This window comes from Poecilia mexicana, unplaced genomic scaffold (assembly GCF_051168715.1).
Source record: "Poecilia mexicana isolate PSO_F unplaced genomic scaffold, ASM5116871v1 scaffold_22, whole genome shotgun sequence".
Classification (NCBI taxonomy): Eukaryota; Metazoa; Chordata; class Actinopteri; order Cyprinodontiformes; family Poeciliidae; genus Poecilia; species Poecilia mexicana.
Window position 1 is genome coordinate 6,543,735 of NW_028263391.1, and position 23,994 is coordinate 6,567,728.

At 40.6% G+C, this 23,994-nt stretch overlaps 1 protein-coding gene and 1 non-coding gene across 4 annotated transcripts; one reads left to right on the top strand and one right to left on the bottom strand.

Annotated features, from left to right (window-relative positions):
- The first annotated feature begins 1,756 nt into the window (after positions 1 to 1,756).
- gng2 (guanine nucleotide binding protein (G protein), gamma 2) lies at positions 1,757 to 22,858 on the top strand. 3 transcript variants are annotated; one of them, XM_088002846.1, is made up of 5 exons: positions 1,760 to 2,018; positions 10,558 to 10,654; positions 15,456 to 15,540; positions 20,577 to 20,695; positions 21,566 to 22,858. In XM_088002846.1, the coding sequence occupies exons 4-5, from the start codon at positions 20,609 to 20,611 to the stop codon at positions 21,692 to 21,694; spliced, it is 216 nt and encodes a 71-aa protein (XP_087858972.1). In that variant the 5' UTR covers positions 1,760 to 2,018; positions 10,558 to 10,654; positions 15,456 to 15,540; positions 20,577 to 20,608; the 3' UTR covers positions 21,695 to 22,858. The 3 variants fall into 3 exon arrangements, with proteins under 3 accessions (XP_087858973.1, XP_087858972.1, XP_014824718.1); XM_088002847.1 differs by lacking the exon at positions 10,558 to 10,654 and having other exon boundaries at positions 1,757 to 2,018; positions 20,557 to 20,695; XM_014969232.2 differs by lacking the exon at positions 10,558 to 10,654 and having other exon boundaries at positions 1,761 to 2,018.
- Positions 22,859 to 23,784: 926 nt separating this feature from the next.
- Positions 23,785 to 23,867, bottom strand: trnal-cag (transfer RNA leucine (anticodon CAG)). Its single transcript has one exon. It is a non-coding gene; the product is annotated as a tRNA-Leu (tRNA).
- Positions 23,868 to 23,994: the final 127 nt, after the last annotated feature.

The following is a 23,994-nucleotide window of genomic DNA, read 5'->3' on the forward strand; positions in this document are numbered from 1 at the left end:
AGGAAGTACTCATGGAGTGTAGCGGTATCTACTTATTGATACTTTAACAGCCCAAAATGAAAATGAGTTTGACACGCCTGAGCTAACGGACAAGAGAAGAAGCACAGAGTGGTAGGAAACTTAAAGATGTTCTAGATTTTCCTCTGTATCGCCCAAAACACTGCAGACCAGTGGATGAGCTGCCTGCTGGGAGAAGGAACGTGAGGATGTGACAGCAGCGGACACGAGGGACGGGATGAGATGGACGCTGATGATTCACAGTCTCAGTCCCTGAAGGGGTCCAGTGGCTTCCTGCCGGACAGATCTGCAGAGCGTCTTAAAACAAAAATGTTAAAGTACTCGGAGTGCTTGAGTTTCACCGCGTTTGATCTTTGCGTTAGTGATTTTTGGACAAAGATCTGACGCTTTGCTCAGTTTTAACAGACGTTCACGCAAAGCATAGGGGAAGCTCGGAGTCAAAGTCAAGCGTGCAATGTCTTGAGATTCATGATTCAGATGGGAGAATTTGTGAACAGACATTACTGTAAGAAGAGAAATGTAGTTGTGCATAAAACCCACCACCAGGAGCATATATGGTGGTGGCAGCGTCATGCTGTGGGGTTTTCTTTCCTTCAGCAGGGACATTGCTAGAGTTCATGGGGAGATGGAGCTAAACGCAGGAAGAAAACTTGTAAAAGACTTGAGACAGAAACATATGCTGTAGATCAAAGCACATACTAGCATGGTCTAGTCAAAGGCCAAAGCTAGATTAAATGAAGCATCAGGACTCAAGAGTGTCCATCCAATCTGACTCATAATGAGCAACGTTCGTTGGCGGAGACGAAGTAGTGTGCACACAAGTGCACACCACACTTTTCAGAGTGTTATTTGAAAAAAAAGCTTTGTTCTGCTTTACAATTTTGCGCAACTTTGTCTTGTTTTATGCAACAGTGGCTTTGGTCTAGTTTCTAGTGCAAATGTTTTAGTTACACTTGAAATAAGACAGGCTTGATGAAAACGTATCAGTTCTACTGGAATGTTATTTCACTTCCAACATGGGAAAAATGTCTTGGTGTAAGTGAAATAATCTGCTGATGGAAAATTAAGGAACTTTTTACCTGAAACAAGTTCCTATTTCTTGCTGAAACTTGCAAGTTACTTTCAAGTGTGCTAAAATATTTGCACTAGAAACGAGAGCAAGATGTAATTTTTGAAGTGACGTTTTAAGACGAAACAAAATTATTTTTGAAACAATACAGCAGAGATCTGCACACTCGATCAAGATGATTTAAAATCAATGTGGCAAGCAGAGCATCCCGATGTACAGCTGCTTTCTGTCTCAACTTCTCTCTCGCTCTCTCTCTCTTTCTCTCTCTCTCTCTTTCTCTCTCTCTCTCTCTCTCTCTCTCTTTTATTATTATTATTCTGAACTATTGTGGCTTCACTGTGACATGCAAGTAGATTAAACAGATTAAAAGCTTCCGCTTTGGCAGGGGCACAAGAATGCACGCCACACAGGATGTTGTTGTTGTTGAGGGTTATAATTTTTTTTCTTTTTCCTTTTTATTATGTTATTTAAATCAACAAACAACTAAAAAAAATGGAAAAGCGGCCACGCCGGTATGAATCTGTTGTTTACAGTAACTGTTTATACAGGCCGCGTGAGCTCTTCCGGTGGACCTCTGAGAGACAGCGCGAGCGTTTCCTATTAGGCAGAAAAGAAAAGAAACAGAGAGAGAGAGAGAGAGAGAGAGAGAGAGAGCGGCGGCGTACAGCGTCTTGCAGCCGGAGCGGGTTGTGGCCGGAGGGTGGAGACTCGGCAAGCGGAGAGGAGGGAGGCAGCGGGGATCTCAGCTGGAGCAGAAACAGAGAGAGAGAAAAAGAGAGAGAGAGAAAGAGAGTACGGAGGAGAAGTGTGTGTGGATGTACTCTGCTCGCCTCGCCTCGCTCGCTAACTGAGTGTGTGGATACTACTCCACAGCGCTGGATGCGTGGGGGCTTCGCTAAGAAGAAGAAGAGACGAAAAAACCTAAAGAAAGGTAGGATTTTAAAAAATATTTTTCTATGTTTCTCTCTCTCTCTTTTTTTTTTTTTTTTTTTTTTTTTAAGTGGGTAAATTTGAACCAAAACAGGGTGTGTTCTGGAGGAGGAGGGCTTCCTCGTGTCCATGCTGTCGTTTTGAGATTGATGCCACTGGCTGGTCTGCATCATGGAATCCCCTCCTCCCTCTGAAATCAGTCACATTCTCCCCGCTTTGAGCCCTGCTGGCTTCATCTCTCCTCTCTCCATACATCAGCTGGGGGGGGGGGCGCGGGGGGTGAAGAATGGACTCCTTTTTCTTCCTTTCTTTCTCTCGTTCTTTCTCTCTCCTCACGATTGGGTAGCCCTTAGAAAGCGAAGCCAGAGGAACATCTGTTTCTGGGGATTGTTTGCAGGCGCAGCAGAAAGGAGGTAGAAATGGCAGTGTGTTGGGTTCAGGCGTGGTAGAAGGTTTTCTGTTGAGAAGAACCGGGTCGACCACACACCAGCTCCAGGCGGATGTCCAGACGAGGAGGAGTAGGAGGATGGTTGGCTGGTTAGTTGGTTGGTTGGTGTTTTCCAATGTCGCTCAGCAGACACCGCGCGACTGTCAACTCTCGAAAAATCCAAGACAACAAAACGCAGACGTGCGTCTTCATCCCCTCCGCCCCCCCAGCCTCTGCCTCCATCCTGTTTCGTCACGAAGGCTTCGTTGAGCTCTGCTCACGTTAAGTCAGCCCAGTGGTGTTGCTCACACAGGGACCACGGCAAACGCAAGCCGTGAGTCAGGAATTACGCAAGCGCTCACGTCCAGGCGGGCATCTAGAAGACAAACAGGAGCCTCGACCTCAGACCGGAGGAGGCGTCTCGCCGAGCGACCGGCGGTAAACAAGCCCAGAAAGTGATGATCGGCTCTGTGAGAGGGGTCAAATGTCACAGATGGAGCGTAGAAGGGATGAAGGAAGTAATTGACCTCTTGACTGTCTGAGTAGATGTCAACTTTAAAATAACAGAACAAAAGAGAGGCAAAAAGCCACCAGTTTAAGGAAACAGAAGCCCTGAAGACCATGTGTGCGAATGTTGCTGTGGAAACCACAGCAGAAGTCGAGGTCCTCAAAGGGACTGTGGGGGGGTCGAACAGGATGCTGCGGCTCGGGCCACTTCAGCATTTGTACTCAGTGCTCTTTGTACTCACAGCAGATTTTTTCTAAAGAGTAGTTGACTTTACCCTGAGACGATGAAAGGGTTCAGAAAGAAAGACAAAGGTTTAAAAACTAATAGCTCAATCCAAGTTAAGACCCAGTTATCCTGGATTTTTATACTTCCACTCATTCATGACATGAGCCCAGGCCCGGCACAGTGACAAAGTTTGCTGGACGGTAAATTGTCCCAGAAGTTATCGCTATAAACGATAACATTGTTTCTAGACCGTTTTCAAGTGATATAATAACAGCAAAAATAATGCAAGAACACGTTTCCAACAATCAGTAAGCTTTAAATTAGAGTGAAGATTAAACTCTGGAACTGTAAGATGTTTCAAATGTCCAAAACGGATAAACAAGACAACAGAAGCGACAAATAAAAAGAATTATGAAGTCTCTGTAAACGAAGTTGGTATCGACTCAAGACTTTTGTCATCCAGTTTTTGGTAGAAAGAGAGAAAAGAGAAAAAGCTCGTTTTAATTTATCATGCGATTAATTGGTTATGGCCTCTGAGACAACAATTTTCTTTTACGTCTAAACTGAGAGAGAAAGACTCGTCTCACCAACTTTCAACTTAGACCGTCTGATCTGTATCTGCAGTTTTAGGGTTACGGTTTCCAGGCCTCAAGTTCTGAAACTAAAGTCTAACTTCGGATCACGTCTCGAGTCCCTGCGTCATTTTAAATGCATTAAATCTTCAGGAAATAAGTTCCTTCCTTCATTTAGGTCCTCATCTTGCTTCACAGCACTCTGTTGATTTGTTCTCACCTGATTCATGTCACTAATCTCCTCCCCAGCTGTTATGTCAGCCTGTTTTCTTCGCTCCTTGTCAGCTCTCGCTGTTCATTGCTCCCTTTCAGCTGCTCTCCTCACGTCCCGTCTCGTCTCTTTTGTCCCCGTTTCTTGTTTTTGTGCGTCATCTTCATCTTCAGCATCAGATTCCGGTTTTTACATTTGCACCTCAATCCAAATATGCAACAAAACTCAACAGTGGCGGCATTATTTAAAGGGAAAGGACTTTCTGCAGGCAGCGACACACAGAGGCTGTTTAGAGCTTGAAGTTGGAAGCTGGATGGAGCTGAACATGGTTTTATCGTGGAAGAAAACCTGAAAAGCTACAACTCAGTGATTTAGATCAAAGCATAATAACGCATTTGAAAGGGCCTAAACAAAGTCCTGACCTAAATCCAGGTGAGATTCAGTTGCAAGCCTTGAAAATGGCAGTTAACTCTGAAAATGTATGAACTATTTTCCGAAAAAGAAAAAAAAAAAATGGGGGAAAAATTTCAATTCAGTTCATTTGGTTTATTTATACCGTTATGATTCACAAAGAATGTCTCAAAATTCTTTGTTTGTTTGGTTTTTTTTTTTACAAAAAAATAAGAATATGCATTATATATATTTTGCATTAATTCAAATTCAGATGCAATCCGCTTCCATTTGGTAGAAAGTTTAAGTCGCTGACTTTGCAGCAGAACCGTGGACAGCCATTTGCATTGTGCCATTCATTTTGCTGCAAAGAAAAACAAAACGCCACACTTTCTTCGATTTTAATTTTCCGAAATGTTCGAAAGCAATCGTTTTCTCCCCACGCAGCAATCATTCAACGCTTGATGGAAACATAAAATTCAAAACAGTTTGCCTTAAGGTTTGTGGTTGTGATGTGACAAAGTGCAGAAAACCTCACATGTGCGCTTTTGCAGCGTCCTGTAAGTCTGCTGTTGCCCTGATTCTGATCTAACACCGATCTAATCTAATCTTTAATAAAAGTTTCATGATAATCTAAATATTAGTCCAAAGTCGGTTAACACTCAGACCACACGTTAACCCCGAGCTTTGGAGTTATAACGACTGAAAAAGTCAAAGCGATTCCCTTTCAGAACGGACTGAAAAAGTTCTGAAGCTTATCCACACCGGTTAGTCGGAGCCTGAAACGGTCCGATCGCCTCCCTCTGCAGAACCGAGCCGACCCCTGATGTTTGTAATAACGCCAGCGTCTCAAACCAAATGCAGAGACATCCTGTTTGCATTCTTCTCGACAACTGAAGCAGAGAGAGCGTAGCGAACCAAAAACAAGGCTGATTGAAACCTAATCTGTGTCACACAGAAGGAAGTCGAAGCTAAACGTCGCTTCGGTGAGCGCAACAAACTGCCGGTTAGCGTTTGAAGAGGGGAGAAAAATGAGCAGCGATATTTGGCTCCCTCTTTGTTTTTGTGTTTTTCTGTGTCATCTGCAGTCAATATTTCAGAGAAAGAAAGAAATGAAAAACATTCCTTTGTCACTTGCTTGGATGCAACAAAGAAGCACCACACCAGGCTGCACATGTTTGATTTAATAAACATAACAGAACACATTTGCACTCCCTGGAGCAACGAGTTTCCACCCTGCTGCCTGCCTGACTCCCAGCGGAGGCACCGTTTCCTGGCCCCCTCTCCCCACCCACCTGCCTGCAGGACCTAGATTAACCTAAAACACTCACAAGCACACAAGCACATGTGTTATTCACATGCACGGTCATGCTCTGCAGCCTGCAAGATGGCAGGATAGGCATGACGTGCTGAGGGTGGCACAGATGTCCAGGCGAATCGAAGGAGCGAGGGAGAGCTGGTCTGACCGAGAGGCAGAGAAAACAAGAGAAGGAAGCGAGGAAGTGCTCTTAAAAAAGGCTGACGTGCACGGCGATGGGTTCTCAGAGATGTTCTCTCTGATCACTTTGGAGGCCGTTGGCGTACAAGAGGGCTCATCATCATCTTCAAGAAACTTGGTTGAGAGGATTTCAGGTTTGAGAAGTCGGGTACGATGTGGCCATAAAAAATGGACATGGTCAGCAAGAATACTCGGATAAGTGGTGATGTTTACACGAATCTTAAGAGTCTAAATATCCCCCACACCATTACATCATCAGTATTAGCCTTAACCGGTGGAATACAGCAGCATAGATCCATGGTTTTCATGTTTCTTACACTAATTGTGGCCCTAAAATTAGACTGAGTTCCTTTAAATCTGGACTAAAAACCCAGCTGTTTAGAGTTGCTTTTGAAATATAATCATGAGACATAAATCAATAATCTGATGCGTAATCACGGCAAAATGTGATATTGTTGACTGTGTGTTCTATTATCTTTTAATCTTGTGGTTTTATGATGTAAAGCACTTTGAAATGCTTTGTTGCTGAAAGGTGCTATACAAATAAAATTTGATTGATTTGATTGATTGATAACAATTTTCCAATCTACAGCTAATGAATATGTCATTGTCTAAGTTTATCAGTTTCATGTTGCTAGCTAACAGGGAAGTTGTGTGGACATCAACTATTGTAAAAGCGCTTCTTCTTTTTAGGGTGCGTTCACATCCGCCCTGTTTGGTTTGCTATAATCGAACTCTAGTTCATTTGCCTAGAAAGTCCGGTTCGTTTGTGGAGCTCTGAGGAAAAAAAAGCGAACTCTGGTCTGCCTACAAACCTAGGTTTCAGTTTGGTTGTAGTGAACTCTGGCCCGGTTTGAATGCTTATGAGAATCCTAGCAGGATTGGAGAATGCTCCAAAAACAGGAAGTGGACTACAGAGCAAGGCATTCTGGGTAAATATAACCAAAACAAACGTGAGAGTCTAGAAATGGCTTGTAATCTTTTACAAAAGAGAAATTCTACAGGTGCTAAAATCTGACGCCACTCCATGTTTGTTTACATTTTCTGAAGGAGGAAGTGGCGCTCGTGTCTTCTTCAGAAGTTTTTGTGTCATTTTTTTTCTGTGGTTCCCGGGAACAGGTTTTTCAAAGGGTGTGGTTCGCTTCACAAACAAGCCACACCATCCGAAATTGTAACAGGTGCTGCAATTTTGGCCCCTAATCGAACCGAGTCTACCGGACTACCAGGTGTGAAAACACCCTATGAAGGATTTCATTTTCAAGAGTTTTTAAAGCAGATATGACGATTACAGCAGGTCTAACTTTTTAAAACGTGACGCTGTTGCCTGCTGCTCAAGTCCCAGAGCTCTGAAAGCGAAGGAGACTCGGTGTCACTCCCAGCATGACCTCTGCAGCGTCTAACAACCTAACAGCTTGGCTCTCGCTGTCCCACCGCTCTGTCTCTGTGCGCACGGGGGACAGGTGTCCCTTTCTCATATTCAAGGGCAGGTGGCCGTGCTGTATTACATTCTGTAGTCAATATTCTCTTGATTTTCCTGACAACTCTGGAGGTCAGGTCGAAGTCACTTCTTCTGACTGCAGTCGGTGGTAAAGCCACTTTGGAGCATCTCGTTGGTTACATCCTCACACAGCTCAGTAAATCTGACTTTAGAAGAGTCGGTGAGCAACTTGCTGCCTCTGGTTTCAGAGTGACCTTGCAGGGTGTCGTGGTTTTGTTATGACGGAGGACGGTACGGTCACTCGGTCATCACGTTACTGCGAGTCCTGTGACGACGCTGCCTGTGAGTGCTGCCGCATGTTCAGGCAATGTTGCTGGTATTTGTTATTTTTTTCATTATAACTTCCATTCATAAAAAATCTTGAGTTTCAGTTTGTTTTTAGTTTGTTTTATACAAAGTAACTCCTGTTTCTTTCCCGTTTAAAAATCTTGTTACACTTATTTTATGCCTTTCCATATATGTTATATATTTTTCCTATATTTGGCCTGGGATTTTAACATGTAAAATTTCATTACTTAAATTACAGAATAAATGACACTTTAAAAATGTGGTGCATTTAATTTAATTTCATGTTTTGTAAAACCATCTGTAACATTTATTTCTCAAGCATCAAGTTCGAGTGTATTTTTAAAATTGGGATGATATGTATTAATCAACATTTACATGCAAATACATGAAAACAAAAAAAAAAACAAAATATATTCAAATACTTTCCTCAATATACACAAATACTTTAAAACACATGTGTCAAACTCAAGGCCCGCGGGCCACATGTGGCCCGCCATGTCATTTTATGTGGCCCCCCCAGCGTTTTATAGGTCCATGATTGACTTAAAATAGGTTTTGAGCACGAATTGACGACAAACTACATCTCCCATAATGCATTCCGATTGTTACCAGCCAACATTACGGCTTCTCGCCACTAGAGAGCAGCAGAGTCACCTTAAGCTGCTTATTGATTTTACCAGCGAATAAAACTGAGACATCGACAAGCTAACATCAAAACGTCCAAGAAAAGAAAAATCGATTTACAAGTAAGACTGTGAATGAAGATGTGTGTGAGTTGGTGTCAGGGCGGCAGGTCGCGCTAGACTTTTTTTGTTATCCGTTATCTTGACCGACAACATAAAAAAAAAAAAAATTGGCCCTGTACTATTTTTATCCGTGAAATTATAATCATATTAACATCGGCTATTTAGCCGCATTTTATGCGGTTTAGTGAATATTCACCGTGAATCCTGATCCCATCACAAATTAAGCAGATAAATGCATCTACATTTTTCTCCGTAGTGACAAAAAAACCACTGACTGAGGCCCCAATAACTTTTAATAAATTAAATTAAGCGACTTCACTTAAATTAGCATCACTTCACCCGCTGGGGTCTGAACGCACTTCCTCCTGGTTCCCATCTGCAGAAAAATCTGCGCTAATTCATCAGTCAGTTGGATCTGTCTGATCCAAACAGATCAACTGAACTCTGAGTGTTTTACCCTGCGGGGTCCGGTGTGCGCTTTAAGGATTTTTTTTTTTTTTTTTCGCTTCTCCGAAACGGACAGATGTTACGTCTGCAGCTCCTCCAGAGCACCGCTCTCCTGGGTAACGTGAACCCAGAAGGCTCCATTTGTTAAATCCGCTGGATGAGTTTCTCCCAGCGGTTTTTAATTCTTCGCAGTGGCGTAACGTAACTGCCTCCGCAGTGGTTGAGCAGCGGACTGCGCATGTTACAATCTAATTAACTTTTGCATCGTCATTTATTTCCTCAAGATAAACTGCCGGCTCCTCAAATGGATTAACACAAAGTTGCATTCTCTTTAGTTTTCTCTGGTCTGTAATGGAGACTTGAATTTAACGCGCCATTTCAAACAAAGGTTTTGAATGCGCTTCCTAACCAGAAGCTCCAAAGAGTTGTTTAACAAACAATATGAGGTGTTCAATTTATTTTTAACATTGTATTTTCATACATTTTATGCTAGGGGTGCCCAAGTCTAGTTTTCCAGAGCTACCATCTGCAACTTTAGATGAGTTCCTTCTCTAACACACCTGGATAATTTACTCATTATAAGGCTCTACAGAACTGAGTTGCTGCTAATGAGGGAAGTCAACCTTTTGCCTGGGGTGTGTTTTAGCAGGGATGCATCTAAAAGTTGCAGTCTTAAGGACTGCAGCTGGGCACTCCTGATTTGTACCGTCAATGTGGCCCTTTGAGGGTGGCCAATATGCTGAAGTGGCCCTCGGTGAAATTGAGTTTGACACCCCTGCTTTAAAACATAAGGACACGTTGTACAAACTCCAGACCACTAGATGGCGGTAATGCACAAGTTTACAGTTTTCAGAAACCACAGATCTTGTGGCTAACGTTAGCTGGGAAACCTTAGAAGGTTTTCCGAGGTTTATTTGGAAAACCAGGAAGTACAACCATTTGATAGAAATGTACTTGATCAAAATTAAGTTAATTAAATAATGTTATCATGTCTCACCACAAATGTAGACCTACATCATGTCACAATGGGTCACAAACTCATTATGTGAACCGTTAACTAATGTCATAAAGTGTTATTTGTTATATGACTGTTTTATATATCAAGTCTGGGATAAAAGGTGTAAAATTAACAGGCTTCTACTCCACACTCCTATTTTTATTTTTATTTTTATTTTTTTGAGACTTGACTGTGGTGTGACTGACGTTAAGTTGTCTACAAAGGCCTCCAGGTGGTCACATAATAACGAATTATTGGCTAAATTAATAGAAAATAGGTTGAACTGCTGTGCCGCTGGAACCAAGCTTTTAAAATATCTGACTCGTGATTCATCAGCACAGACAGAGTGTCTGCGTACAGCAGCATGAGTTTCAGTAATTTTATTGCTAAGTAATTTCTCCGTTAGCTATGTAGCATTTCTAGGAATTTTGCAGCAGTCACGCCTATTTTCAGGTTAGAAGAAATCTCTAGTTGCGATGCTCATGAAATGGAAATTTCTTCCAAATAACAAAAAAAAAAAAAAAAAAACTACGGCAGTCTGGTTTACCCAGAGATCAAATTATGTCTGCTCCACACCCTAACTCAGCATTCTTCTGCTAAACCAGAAGTTGGAAGCTGTGATACTTTTATAAGATAATCATGCCTTATTATTGTTCACCACAGTAACATGTAAGCAGAAGGAACTCAGTCAGCACTGTGTGAATTGATTGATTGATTGATTCGTTTTTCACAGTGGAGGAGTTGGGGAGGTTAGTATCCATCTGCAGTGACCAGCGTCAGACAGTCCACTAAAGACCAACTAGTCAAAGGACGTGTCGTTAACTTTTAAGGTGGGTTTCGATGTTTGCTGCCTGTTTGGACCTGTCTGTACTTGTTGTTTGCATCCGTTAGTCACTTTTACAAAAATCTGGTAACCAAAAGACGAATACATTGTGTTGTACTTGACATTTTCAATTGTATGACAATCTTAATTTCTTAGTAATAACCGTGCCCTCATTAAAAATGAAACTGCAGTTGGTCGACTGCACAAAGTAATCAGTCCATGGGACGCAAGTTGCTGCAATTTGCACACCTTTGAATGTGCTTTGATCAAAGTCTGGAGTTATAAAGGTCCAGTCAACATCCAGACGTAAATACAATCAAAAATTTGTGGATTACGAGTCAATCAGACTGGACTCATAATCCAGTCTGATTGAAATTAAGTTCTGCAAATAAGTTTCTAGATGTACAAAGTTGGTAGATACATCTTGTGTGTATTTTCAAATGTTTTAGAAGTTGTTCTAGTTTACAGTTCTGCTCTGCTTTGTGTTGGTTTATCACATAAAGTCTTAGTAAAACACTATGAAGTTTGCGGTTGTTAGGCGACAAAATGTGGAAAAAGTTTAAGGGGCACAAAACTAAGAGATGTATTTGACGTGGATGTCTGGATTTTGGTTTCAGGTGAATTTATGTTAACATATCCAACTATAACAAATTAGTTATCCTCATTCGGACAGATACAGCTGTGTTAAAACCAGCCCCAGCATCGCAGCTTAGAGACAACACCGTATTTCAGTAGGAAGCAAAGTAGAACCACTTTTCTGCTGGTTGCTGGTCTGAAAGCAGGAAGCGATTGTTTCTGAATAAAATCTGCCATAGACAGATGAAAAAAGCGTGAAAGATTTCCAGGTACAGCAAACGTAGTATTCACAAGGAGCCTAAAGATAACTCTGCAGAGCAGTTGCTTCCTTCCTCTTTGCCATCCCTGCAGGCCTTTTTGCAGGTTAATCACTTGTTCTCCAGGGTCCAGATGGCTTAGCGAGGGACACATTTTTAATTACCACGCTCCGATTTCACACCCCGGGCACGGCGGAGGACAGAACACCCCCTGCCTGGCTGCCGTACCCTTCGCACAGCGTAAAGACAGAGAAGAGGGAGGTATAAATAAAGAGAGGGAGTGCATGGCAGAACGCGAAAAATCGTCACTCTCTCCACAGGTCAGGAATTATATCTCCGCCAGGATATTTCCAGCCGTGCTTAATCACCCTTTAAGTCAGCAACACCCTGAGCTATAATCACATCAGCAGAGGGCCTCGAGATGAACACAGACCCCCTGAGATCCCAGGGGAGGAGGTTCAAAACAGCTCTCCAAATGGCAAGGGAAGGATGACGGAGGGGGTCACATTGATTCAGTGGTCTTAGCAGCGGGACAGAGAATACTGGGGCGCGGGTGGGAGGGGCGGACGGGTTCTGCTCCTTCAATAAACACCTGTCAGCCCCAGGGGGAGGGATGGGAAGCAGAAGGCTGGAACACGGGAGGGAAATGGATTTTCCTCTCCGCGCAGCTCGGCTCGAGACGCTTCGCCGGCGTTGAAGGAGGGAACGAAAACCGCCAAGTCGAAGAAAATTAACTCAAGAAACCTGCTTACACGTCCCCGTTGTCTTCGCTTCTCATCCCGTGATCTTGATAATTGCGATGATGCGAAACTGTTCATTCAGAAACTGAGCTCAACGGCTTCTTCTTTCTGTCAAGGAATAATTTGCCATCTCGTCCGTTTTTTTTAATGTTCTCGTTTTTTTGTTTTTTTTTTGTTTTTTGCTTATGCAGCAGTGAACTGATCTAAAACAGTACATGAGAGCATCATCAGTCAGCAACACCTCTTTCTTTTGTTTTCTTTTTGCACAATGTGAAGACCACAACGATTTGGAAAGACCATTTAAAAATAAGAACAACTATATTAGCTTCCGTGTCAGTGGATCAACTTATTACGTTTATGTCCAAGGAACGACAACTGCTTCCAGTTCTCCCAGTCTGCTAGACGAGTCTTTGGCTGAGCTCTCAACCCACTCAGCTTAGAGAATAGCCTTCCTTTTTAAACACACACGAGCTATAAAGGTGAACCACATTTTAGTTTGCTTATTTTTGTATCTAGGAATATGTTTTTTAACAGTTTTGTAATACAAAAAAAAACTAAAGCGATTAGAGCGTTGTTGTTCTAGCAGGAAACATCGACGCACATCTGCTTGAATATTCCAACGTTTTCACCTGGTTGCCACACCAAAGTACAGACGAGACAGAGCAAACGTAGTTATGCTGTGATGAGTGCCATGTTCTCTACGTTTGTACGTTTGCACAAGACCTGAACAAATACAACCAGTTATGATCATGTGACTGTTTGTCATGTGAATTCATATCCCAGGAGAAAAGGTCAAAGTCAGTAATTATGGGGATAAGTGTGTTTGCGCAGACCTCAGAGTGACTGGCGGAGTTTTTAGGAACGATTAAAGCACCTTATGCTGCAATACGTATTTGAACAAATGTATTTAGAAGGGGGAAAAAAAAACATATTGGGCAATGACAAGCAAGTTCCCATCTTGAGCTACTTAAAGGTTTGTGTTATTGTTTGAGCAACGCTGCTTGTTTCTTGTCTTGACTCATGCTTGTGCATCTAAGAATGTTTTCTTAGTGTGTGCTGAGCAGGGCCGGGTTCACAAGGATTTAGGCCTCTGGGCTGGAGCCAATTTTGGTGCCCAATTCACTAAAAACCATCTTCATCATTTTCAAATACTTCAACATTGTTTGAATTTATTAAAAAAGACCAACATATTAATAGAACTCAGCTGATATCGGCTTGAGAGTTTATACAAGATACAATATTGCAAAACACTCATTCTTTAAAAAAAAAAAAAGACAAATCTTTTGTACCCCCAAAAAATTGCCACCCTGGGTTATTGCCACTTTATCACCCCAAATCGGACCAATAGAAACCAGTTTAACAGTTTCCATGTATCCTTAAGGTTCAGAGGTGAAAAGAAAAGGTTCAGAGGTCAAAGGGAAAGGTTCAGAGGTCAAAGGGGGAAGGTGCTCCCTTCACTCTGTTTCTTCTAGATGACATGCTTTTCATGTTTTCTTAGGAAATCTTTCAAATTGGGCAGATATCAACTTAAATTGACAAAGACCCAAAGCAAACGTTGGGTTATATATCCCCAGTCTGTGAACAATGAAATCACATTTATACCTCAAAGTAGCCATTCAGAATATTGTCTCAACCAAAAGTGCTCCTCTAATCTCTCTAATTTTTTTATTTCTTTGTTTTTCCCTAAGCAGCTCTAACATTGCATGAATATTTTTGGCTTGGGTTTTGTTAATGGATCCCTCTCTGTAATGACGCTGTAATGTTGCATCCTGCCCTGATTTATAACGGGTGGGATTCCCTTCCTTGGTGGAGCTACCGATGCCGGATAATTGGTCCATTTATCAGAGGCAGAGTCACACATGGTTTACGAATGAATCTGTAAGGAGAGAAGATGGAGGGGAGAAGCTGAACGAGAGGAAGTGGGTGTCGGCGCGGAGAGAAGAGAAACCTAAAGGGACAGCTTGACATTTTGGGAAATGTCGTTGTTCTCTTACTGAAAGTTGACTCCCGGTTTGCTTAAGTTACCAAAACAGACATCAGCTTCTTTTCTTGTTTTCCACTTTGCTTTGCACTTATTTAGTGTGAACAGGAAGCAAAAAGAAATCCATATAGCCTTACAAAATGCTTGGTCTAAATATGCACTTGGTGCCTTTGTCTTTATTCCTATAATCATTTTCAGATTTCAAATATTTTCACTTTAAAGGATGGGTATTATGTAAAACCAACTTTTTTGAGCTCTACATCATGTTGCAATGTGGTAACATTATAACATACCTGGAGTGTTGCCTTGATTCATTCATGTTCGTGTGAGAAATCCTTGAATCTCCTGTGGCAACCATTCAGAGGCGGCTAAGAACTTGCTCTCACAAAGCGCCGCCATTTTTACCGAAAGCTTTGCTGCAGACTAGCGGCAGCAACGATGAGAAAACATCTGGTGGAACCGCAGGTCTGCTGAGCTCATCACACAAGCTACTTCTCAGCCCGACGCTCCTAAGAATGGTTATAAACGGCATCATGGAGGAGTATTGTTGTCATGACATGCAGAAGGAGGAAGTGTCAGAGAGTGTTGGAGCTTCTTAAAGAGACAGTGGCTAATTTCAAGGAGAATCAGATACGGCTATGATTCAAAGTCAGTTTTTGAAATACAACTGAAGGTAACATAGTTATGTGATTGTACTATAAAATGGCATCATGTCCCTGGAAAATACATTTTAAAAAATAAAGTTGGCCACATGCTTTACTTCTTCTCTCTCTTCTGACTTTCTACTGGGGGCGACATGAACTAGGAGGCGCCATAAGACTGTCACTTCCACCAAGAACAAGTCTTCTGTTGCTTTTTTGCATATTTAGAGAATTTCACACTTTGTGAATGCCATAAAATATTCTTGGAGCTGATTGTGCAGCCAGAGTTAAATTAAAGGTCTGTTTCTGGATAGTCTTAAATATGTTAAGATTTCAGCTGGATTATTCTGCACTGATTCTTTAAAACACAGCTCCGAAACCTACATTTTATTGTTACTTAAAGCTGAATTTCTCTGTTACATGCAGAAAAAAATGGTTCTTTATTCTCTCTAAAAGAGAGAATCAATTTTTTTTGTTGTTGTGACTATCTCTTTATATGTGACGTAAAAAAAAAAAAAAGGTTTAGAGGAATGTATCTGGAATGCAGGAACAAATTTGTGCAGCGCTCTGATTCAGCCTCTCTTTTCCTCTGTTTCCATGTTCCTCCCCGCAGACGGAGAACGTGGCAGACACAAGCCTCTGAGCGAGCGGGTGGCAGACATCAGGGCAGGCGGCGCAAGGAGGAGCAAGCAGACAAGGTAAGACAAAGCAATAAAACTCGGCAGAAAGCTGATTGTTTTGGTCTTGAAGCATGACTGATCTGCGAGGAGGTCAGACTGTGTGACCCAACCAAATTCCTGCAGAAATCAGTTTGGTGAGAAAACATGAAACATTTTCACTGCAGCAGATGGAGGAAAGAAGAGAGGAGGGGGAAATCACTTTCCACATTAATGCTGAAAGCTGAAACACTTTCCAAACTACAAGTCATACTTCATGTAGTTTAGCCCCTTCTTGTTGCCTTTGGGACGTCGGCCGTTCCAGACTGAGGATCTGCTTAACGTCACCGTTTCTCTCTGCCGATATGAAAGTGTGAGGGAGGACGTCCACTGACATTAAGCAGCAGGGCGACTCTCAGCTTAGTACCGCTGTCTTTTGTTCCTAAATTGTCGAGGTAGGTATTGTAGTGAGCGAGTTCATACAATAACAACAGAAAAACCAAACTATTTCTGTGACCTGTGAGTGTCAATCTCAAGACGAATACCTAACACTTGGGCGCCAGACCGTGTCTTACACAATTTAATATTCCTGCCTGTTTTCTTCAGGAACAACAGAAAGTAGAGACTGTCACTGCGTTTCCATTGACTCCATATGGTTGTGCAAATTGGAATTAAATAATAAATTTGCTTAATGGAAACTTTAGCGCTAGAATAAGTTGGTTTTTCAGCTGCATAAAACTGTGTATTTTTGGCAAAACTGCAATGGAAGCACTTTTTTTCACATCGCACGAGTCACATGATTAGCAGCTGGATGTTATCACACATGGAAAAGACGAAGAAGACGACAGGAAGTGGTGGGAGGGCGACGGCCTGGCATGACTTTTAATGACTTTTGGCATAAACAAACTTATTCATGTGGGATTTTAATCGTGTTTCTTATTAAATGGAGACACCACAATTGCAAAACTTTGATTTTTTTTTTTTCAACTTTAGCAGAATATTGACATTGAACATTTGCAATAGAAACGCAGCTCGTGGCTTGAACTGAAGGAACACGGTGAAAAGATGCAAGTGAAGCAACACAAGCAAAGCATGTAGCATTAATAAACTGTTCAAACTCCCTGCAAACCTTACAAACCGCTTCTTACAGCCACATCGTAGCAACGGCTGATCTCGACTGATTTCGAAATAACTCGTCAAAGATTAAAAGATGTGCTGCAGGTTCATTGGCAAAGAAAATAGTTTAGAGTCCTCTGCCTTTATTCATCAAGTCATATAAGGCAAGAGATCAAACTCTTGTCCCTAAACTTTATCTGGTTTTTACCAAACTCAGAAAAGTTAATTAAAGAACAGCTATTTTAACTAATGTATTTATAGACTGAAAAGCGTGGGAGGTTTCAGTTTTACTGCATATAAAATCAGGTTTTTCAGTATTTGACCACTAATCAGATCTGATCAATTCTGATCTTCAGTGACTGATGCGTCTCATAAGTTCAGGCTATGTATTCATGATGTCTTGTTAGGAAACAGAAGCAGGTGAAACGTGACTACGTTGTAGTTTAGTGAGTATCTTTGAAATGGTTAGTGATGAGATCTAACAACACAAGTCTAAAATGCAGTTTTAGTTTACAGTTTCCTCACAATCTCTGAAATTCTGCAGGTCCAACGGTAAAATAGAAAGGCTGCTTCAGCTGTTTCACGGTGTAGAGATTAAGGAAATTACCGTGTGGGAATGTTAAAAGTTGATGTTAGCATGCTAAGTTAGCTTAGCCATCAGCCCATTATCTTCTATTTTGACCGATGTGGTTGATGCTACTTGTGGTGTCCTAAAACGTGTGAGAAAACAACTGCTTTTTTTTTTTTTTTACTGTAGTTCCACAACTACAAGTAAATAACCGACTGTGACCTTTAAATTGAAGGGACAGATCATTCAAACAGTTTATTGTTGTGAATTGAGTATAGCTGTACTATGTACTACATTTAATCTTAATTTGTTGGCGTTTTATATTTCAAACGTCATGCATTTACACTCAAATGAATTCAGACAATTTATTTGTCCGCTTGGATGGAGCTCAGCCGCCCACAAATGTAGATTTTTAGTAGATTTAGTGCTAAAACTCACAGTTGTTGTGCTATTGTAAAGAAACCATAGAGCTACAAGAATGTGGGCTGATTAAAAATCTTCTTTGTAATTTCAGCAATAAAAACACATTTTGATATCCTGATATTAAAAGTGGGACCTGTAGATTCTCTCAAAGAAAAAAATCAGAGATGATCTACATTAAGCACGTGTTATAGCTTTACCCAGAGTACCTGGCTGTTAGTTTATTAGTTTATGACCATCTACTTCAGCTAAAAAAAAAGAAAAAAAAGAAAGAGTGAGCAGATCTTCATAAAATGGGCTATTGCGACAGTGTTTTGCGTAAAAATGGAAGACCTACTTCTCGACAGGCATCCCAGAAACCTTAAAGTGTGACATGAATTCCTATCAATAGTCTGAAGATGCGGTGGCCCGTTTCGACGTCCCCCGAGTGATAAAATAGTATCACGACCTTGCTGTGTGAAACTCAAGGTCTGATTTCTGATCTTTGTGCTCTTGTAGTAAGTTTGCTCCCCATTTTTAAACAACCCCAGTAAATCTTTCCACTTCCTGTTTGACAGCGTACGCCCGTACATGGAGCTGTCCTGGTCAAACTAACAACAACCAGGACGGTTCGGCTGCAGCGACTGTTTAGGTTACACGATATTCGGTCTGCTGCGGGTTCTTTGCAGGAATCCTCTTCGAGCCGCTGCTGGGTTTGCACTGACGACTTTCAGAGCTGTTCCAGCTGGAAACGCTTCGAACAAACCAGAACTAAACAAAATACGGCCCAGGCTTCAACGGTGGGATTAAGTCCGAGCTTTCTTGCACAGAAAATTACTTTGAAAAACTTTAGTAATGGTGGTGTATTCAGTAAAGTTTAGACCACAATGTGGTCAATTTGATCATTAACTTTACATCAGTGTGTGCTAATAGGCGTGGGGGAGGAAACATTTTTGTAATTCCACATTTTATTGAATTACACAAAGTCAAGTCTTTAATTGTTAGATCAACTATTGCTCTGGTAGTCAGCTTTTAAAACAGCGCCATAAGAGTCTATAACGGAGTAAAAGTAACGGCTGTCACTCTTTTAATTGCAACACCATGTTCAACTTCATGTTATTTCCAAGTACATTTTCTCCCAAACAAGCATAATGTTTATTGGGGAAAAGCCTTCTTTCAGTCAGGTATCTAGCAACAGGTGGAGAAGGGGAAGTACTGTGTAATTCTATGCTATAGGAGACAAGTCCAGAACGTCTAAAAATCAGTGTGACGTGCGATTAGTGAAACTGAACTGATGGAAAAATGTTGTGTTTTTTAAAAAGAGAACGTTTTATTGTCTTGTTGTTGGTAACTGGTGGTTGTCCACAACAATGTGACCCGACGCTAGGTTTTTAATTAATACAGTAGCTCCCTCGGCCAGATGAGCAGATTTGCTACCATGGAACATTAATATTCATAGATTGCTCCCCACTGAGATCAGCACTGACCTCACACTGAGTCACACCACAGCGCACACACACACACTGATGACGGAGAGTGACGCAGGGATGATTGATCTAACATCACCAAGGAGGAGGATGCTGTTTTTGAGATCCTGATCTGTGAAATCTAACGTGGGCACTGTATTAGCACCGTACACTTTGTAGACAACACTTTATGGAAAGCAGTTCTGAACAAACTATGTAAGGTAACAGAAATCAATGTGGTCACTGACGATGGCAAAAGGCATAGTTTTAAATTTAACAGTGTCCACTCTATGGAACATTTTCCAGTAGATTGTTGGGGTCCAACACATTCAGATTACAAAAAAACAGGATGTTTTTACAAAAAGAAGTAGATGCTAACTTCAGTATCATCATTCAGTATCATCAGTGCTAACAGTGGCAAAGTGTTAGCAGCATTCACATTGCCAGGGCTTGACACGTTGTAATGTTTTGGTCTTGTCCTTCGTTCAAGAACAACTTCCTCTCTTACTTCAAAATATGCGTCTCAAATATAAATACGATGACGTATCTATGTCGATACGAAAGATACACACTTTTGTATCTTGGACAATAGCCGATAGTCACCAAACAAAATCAGATGCTAACTACGTGTGAATTATTGTGGGTTTTTTAATACTACAAGATTTTACGTCATGAGATTTCAATTACACCTCTATCGTCACCTATAAAAAACTACTCTATATGTGCATTATAAAGGAGCAGCCCCACATTTACCCAAGTATTTTACAAACACTGAGACTTTCAGCTGTTTAACACCTCCCAGCCACAAGCAAATATCTATTTTTTGTAACAAACACTTTTCAAAGTGGGTCTGTAGAACGTTGCTTTAACCGCTCTAGGAATCTTCTTCTGTTTAATTTTGATGCCGGTAATGTTGACATTATTGCCACCTGCTGGCGGAGAATGTGTATTACAGCATTTTGATAGGTATCAACAACAGACAGATTTTATTTTATTTTTTCTAAACAGAGGGCAGCAGCAAATAGTGTAGTTGGCTGAAGTCCATGGTGTCCAACCAAAATCAAAAATACATGATAATTTACAGAAACACAGATTAGTCACTATTTGAATAATTCTAAAATAAAAAATAATATAAAATATAAAAAATATGGTCAGGAAAAGATCTTTTCCACAAACATCCATCAGATCACTGTAACGCAGTATTCTACTGTTTTAAGAATTGTTTATAATCTTGGTAGTGTTTTTTTATGAAACACTTGTACTTCTCATCTATCTAACTACTTTGAACACAATGCTGGACAAAATGTCACCATCCTCTTTTTTTTTTTTTTCCTCCCACGTCCTCCTCACTGTCAGGGGCTGCCTAGCAACAGGCACCATAAATAATACACGCCTGTGTCTGTATGTGCAAGTGTGTCTTTACTGGCATGTGATAAGAAACAGGCTATCTGCTCCTAGTGCTGCGTCTTTGCATGCCGGTACGGTGCTGCTCACAGTAAAATGTTTCAGCCGCTGTCTCCTCCACGCAGGCTGAGCAGACAGGAACTGAGCGGGAGCGCCCATGGCGAGTAACAACACAGCCAGCATCGCGCAGGCCAGGAAGCTGGTGGAGCAGCTGAAGATGGAGGCCAACATTGACAGGATAAAGGTGAACTATTTGCATGTGTTGAATTGTGTGCATGTGATGTTTTTGTACTCGATATGGACTACTTTTTCTGCTGTGTAATATGTGTTTTCAGAAACTGTGGACCTGCTTAGTCAAAAAAAAAAGTTCTCAAGTCTCACATATAATGTTTTAGTGCTATGGCATTTCAAAGGTTGTGACTGAAATAAGCAACCTTTTTCTGACGGATATTATTTGTTGTGAGTGGGAGTTAATATAACAACGCTCCCTAACATCAATTCAATAAATATTCAATAAATTAGAATATTTTTGTAAAGTCCATTTATTTCAGCAACCTTATCACTAAGTGTAACACAATATATATATATATACATATACACAGACAGATGATTGAAAGCCCTTTTTTCTGTTAATTATGATGGTTTTCCGCTTACAGGTAACGAAAACATTACATTTTCGTCATCAATAAAAAAATATATTTTTATCTCAGAGATACAGTCTTGTTTGAAAAGAGTTTAATACCGCCTGAAATATTGTAAATTTTCAAAATGTACTTTATGATCTGGTAAATGATCCTCATCAGAACACACGTTGTAATTTATTGGATATGACTCTATGCACATATGTCAGATTTTTCACCCACACATAAAAAAGAACACAGTAGTTTCCACTTATCATTAACGTAACGACATTACGGCAATATAAAATTAGTTTAAAAAAACAAAAACAAAATCAAAATCATCTTATAAACGGTGAATTTTAAAACCCAGGCTTATGTACCAATAAGTTGACTTGTTCTAAACCAAGAATAAACACGGCTCTGAACTCTAGTGCAAAGCTCACTGGTTAAACTTAATTTGGTGTGTGTGTGTGTGTGTGTGTGTCTCATTCCAGGTGTCCAAAGCAGCGGCAGACTTAATGTCTTACTGCGAAGCTCATGCCAAAGAGGACCCCCTGCTGTCACCGGTGCCGGCGTCAGAGAACCCGTTCAGGGAGAAGAAGTTCTTCTGCGCCATCCTGTAAACCCAGCATGGCCCCTCAGCTGCCTGCTGCCGGCGGGACTTTGAACACAGACGTTCAGAACCCGTAGAAATCGTCTAGTAGGAGGGCATCGCATTCTCTTTGCCCTCTTAAACGCTTGGCATTTAAAGAGATCCAATCAGCAGAGTAAACATGTAACCAATGAAGGGAGTGTTATGGTTTTTTTTTTTGGTTTTTTTTTGTTTGTTTGTTTGTTTGTTTGTTTTTGGAGGATAAGCGGCATGTAGGAGGGATTTGTACTTTTAGATGACTGAAAAGGGAAGATGATGGAAGTGATAATCACCCAGCGATGTGACGGACAACCAATCAACCGGCCGGGTTTTCAGGCTCTAATGTGTATAAATTTCAAAAACAGATAAAGTCATGGCTGTGTTTTGTCGCTCTTTGGGTGGAGCACCATGGGGACAAGCAGCCGAAACTCTTGACGCCACGCGATTATTATTGGAATGTGTTATTTTGCTTGTTTCTTTGTTGTTGTTTTTTTTAAGTTGTTTGTGTTTTTACCAATTTCACCGATATCTTTCTATAACTGTATGTAGGTGACTGATGAAGCCTTTATCTTTTGCTCTTTCTTTTTGTTTTATAAACCAAACAGGTTAGTGAAAGCTTTTTTTAATTGCGGGACGTTTCTCTCTGTACACCTTTCTGAAAGTCAGTTTTCTGTGAATCGGACAAATACGATGCAGTTTGTCTCCTTCAGACACAATCCCTCTTTCTACTGTTTGTACAAAGTGACTAGCAGATAAACTGTGCTGTGCTGTGAGTTCGATGTGTTTGTATCATTAATTATAACACAAAAAGGACAGACGGTCTTCTTTCTTTCCTCTTAATTGCGCAGGTTGGCTTCAGTCTACGGGTTAAAATGCAAGAGAGAACCAAAATAAGAGACAAATCAGATTTTCCAAGTAATATTTGTAATGTGACAAACTAAATACATATTTTGAATTTAGAAATCTAATAAATATTCTCATTATGTGTATAAAAATAGTCGTACAAATGTCTCTAAAATTTTTAGTATTAGTTTTTTCTTGCATCCCTCCCAAATTGGTTGGCATGTGGATGTCTTTTAAATTTTTTTATTTATTTTTTATTTTTTAAACATCAAATATAAATTGTACTTTTGTAAATTAAAGGTTGGAAATGTGATATTATGCTAGTGCAATGAGATACGCTGCATTGATTTACCCAACATGTTTAGTTTTAGTTTTTTTTGTTTGTTTTTGTTCCAGTGATTCCTTGTGTTTTGAGCGCTTCTTGTCTGCCAGTCCCAAAACTTGCACTCCTCATGGATTATGGACAATAATCTGTAATTGGGTTACAGTAAATTGTGTTATGCAACTTGATTAGCAGACTCCTATCCGTCTGGCCACATGCAAGTAGATAAAAACTCTTCCTTCTCATAAATCAGGCGTCCATTCCAGAAATTTTTATAATGTATATTATAAAATATACATCACTCCAACTATATATAGTTATATTACTTTCTAGAATATCTGCCTTTCTAATTACCAAGTGACTGGATTTTTTTTCTTTTCTCCCCTCTTGTGTTGACTGGAGTGATGGCAATATGCAGTGCAGATGCATGCATGGTGATCAACAAAATTAGATTAGAGCATAGGGAAAAAAGGGGGGGGTAATAAGTATACAAATGACATGCTCAAGATTAATTTCCTCATGCCATATGTGATACCACAAGAGGCTTCTGCAAGTGCTTTTTAGAAAATAAGGGTTTCCTTGCTATAAAATAATTTTTCAGAGCAAAATAAAACTTCCCATGATCTTCTTTTAAGTGATATAAAGTACCTTTGGCTGATGTTGGTAAAGACTGGGAGAAACAAACATGAAATACAAAAAACTTGTTCACTTTCTTTGCTGTACAGAATTACTCTATAGCATTGTTTTTAGATATTTTTCTGCTTCACCAGAACTAATTTCACTTGATGGCTGCTCAGCAAGTTTTTGCCTACATCTAATTAGGTGTATTAAAGCAAGAAGACCATTAAAACATTCAGGGAAGTGTTCCTTGAGGGACTATTTTAATATTGTAAAAATACAACTGAACCAAAAGTTAGTGTCAGAAGTGGGATTCGAACCCACGCCTCCAGAGGAGACTGCGACCTGAACGCAGCGCCTTAGACCGCTCGGCCATCCTGACTCCTGTAAATCACCCAGCCGTAAAGATTTATGAACATGACAAACACATATGTAAATTTACTGTAAATGTACAGTACATATATGTATAGATACGTACATTGACATAAAAAGACATAACGGTAATTAAA

Bases quoted from the DNA above. Each gene is read 5' to 3' on its own strand.
- gng2 (XM_088002847.1), top strand. From the start codon at position 20,609: ATGGCGAGTAACAACACAGCCAGCATCGCGCAGGCCAGGAAGCTGGTG. The intron at 20,696-21,565 runs GTGAACTATTTG...GTCTCATTCCAG, and splicing joins CCAACATTGACAGGATAAAG to GTGTCCAAAGCAGCGGCAGA.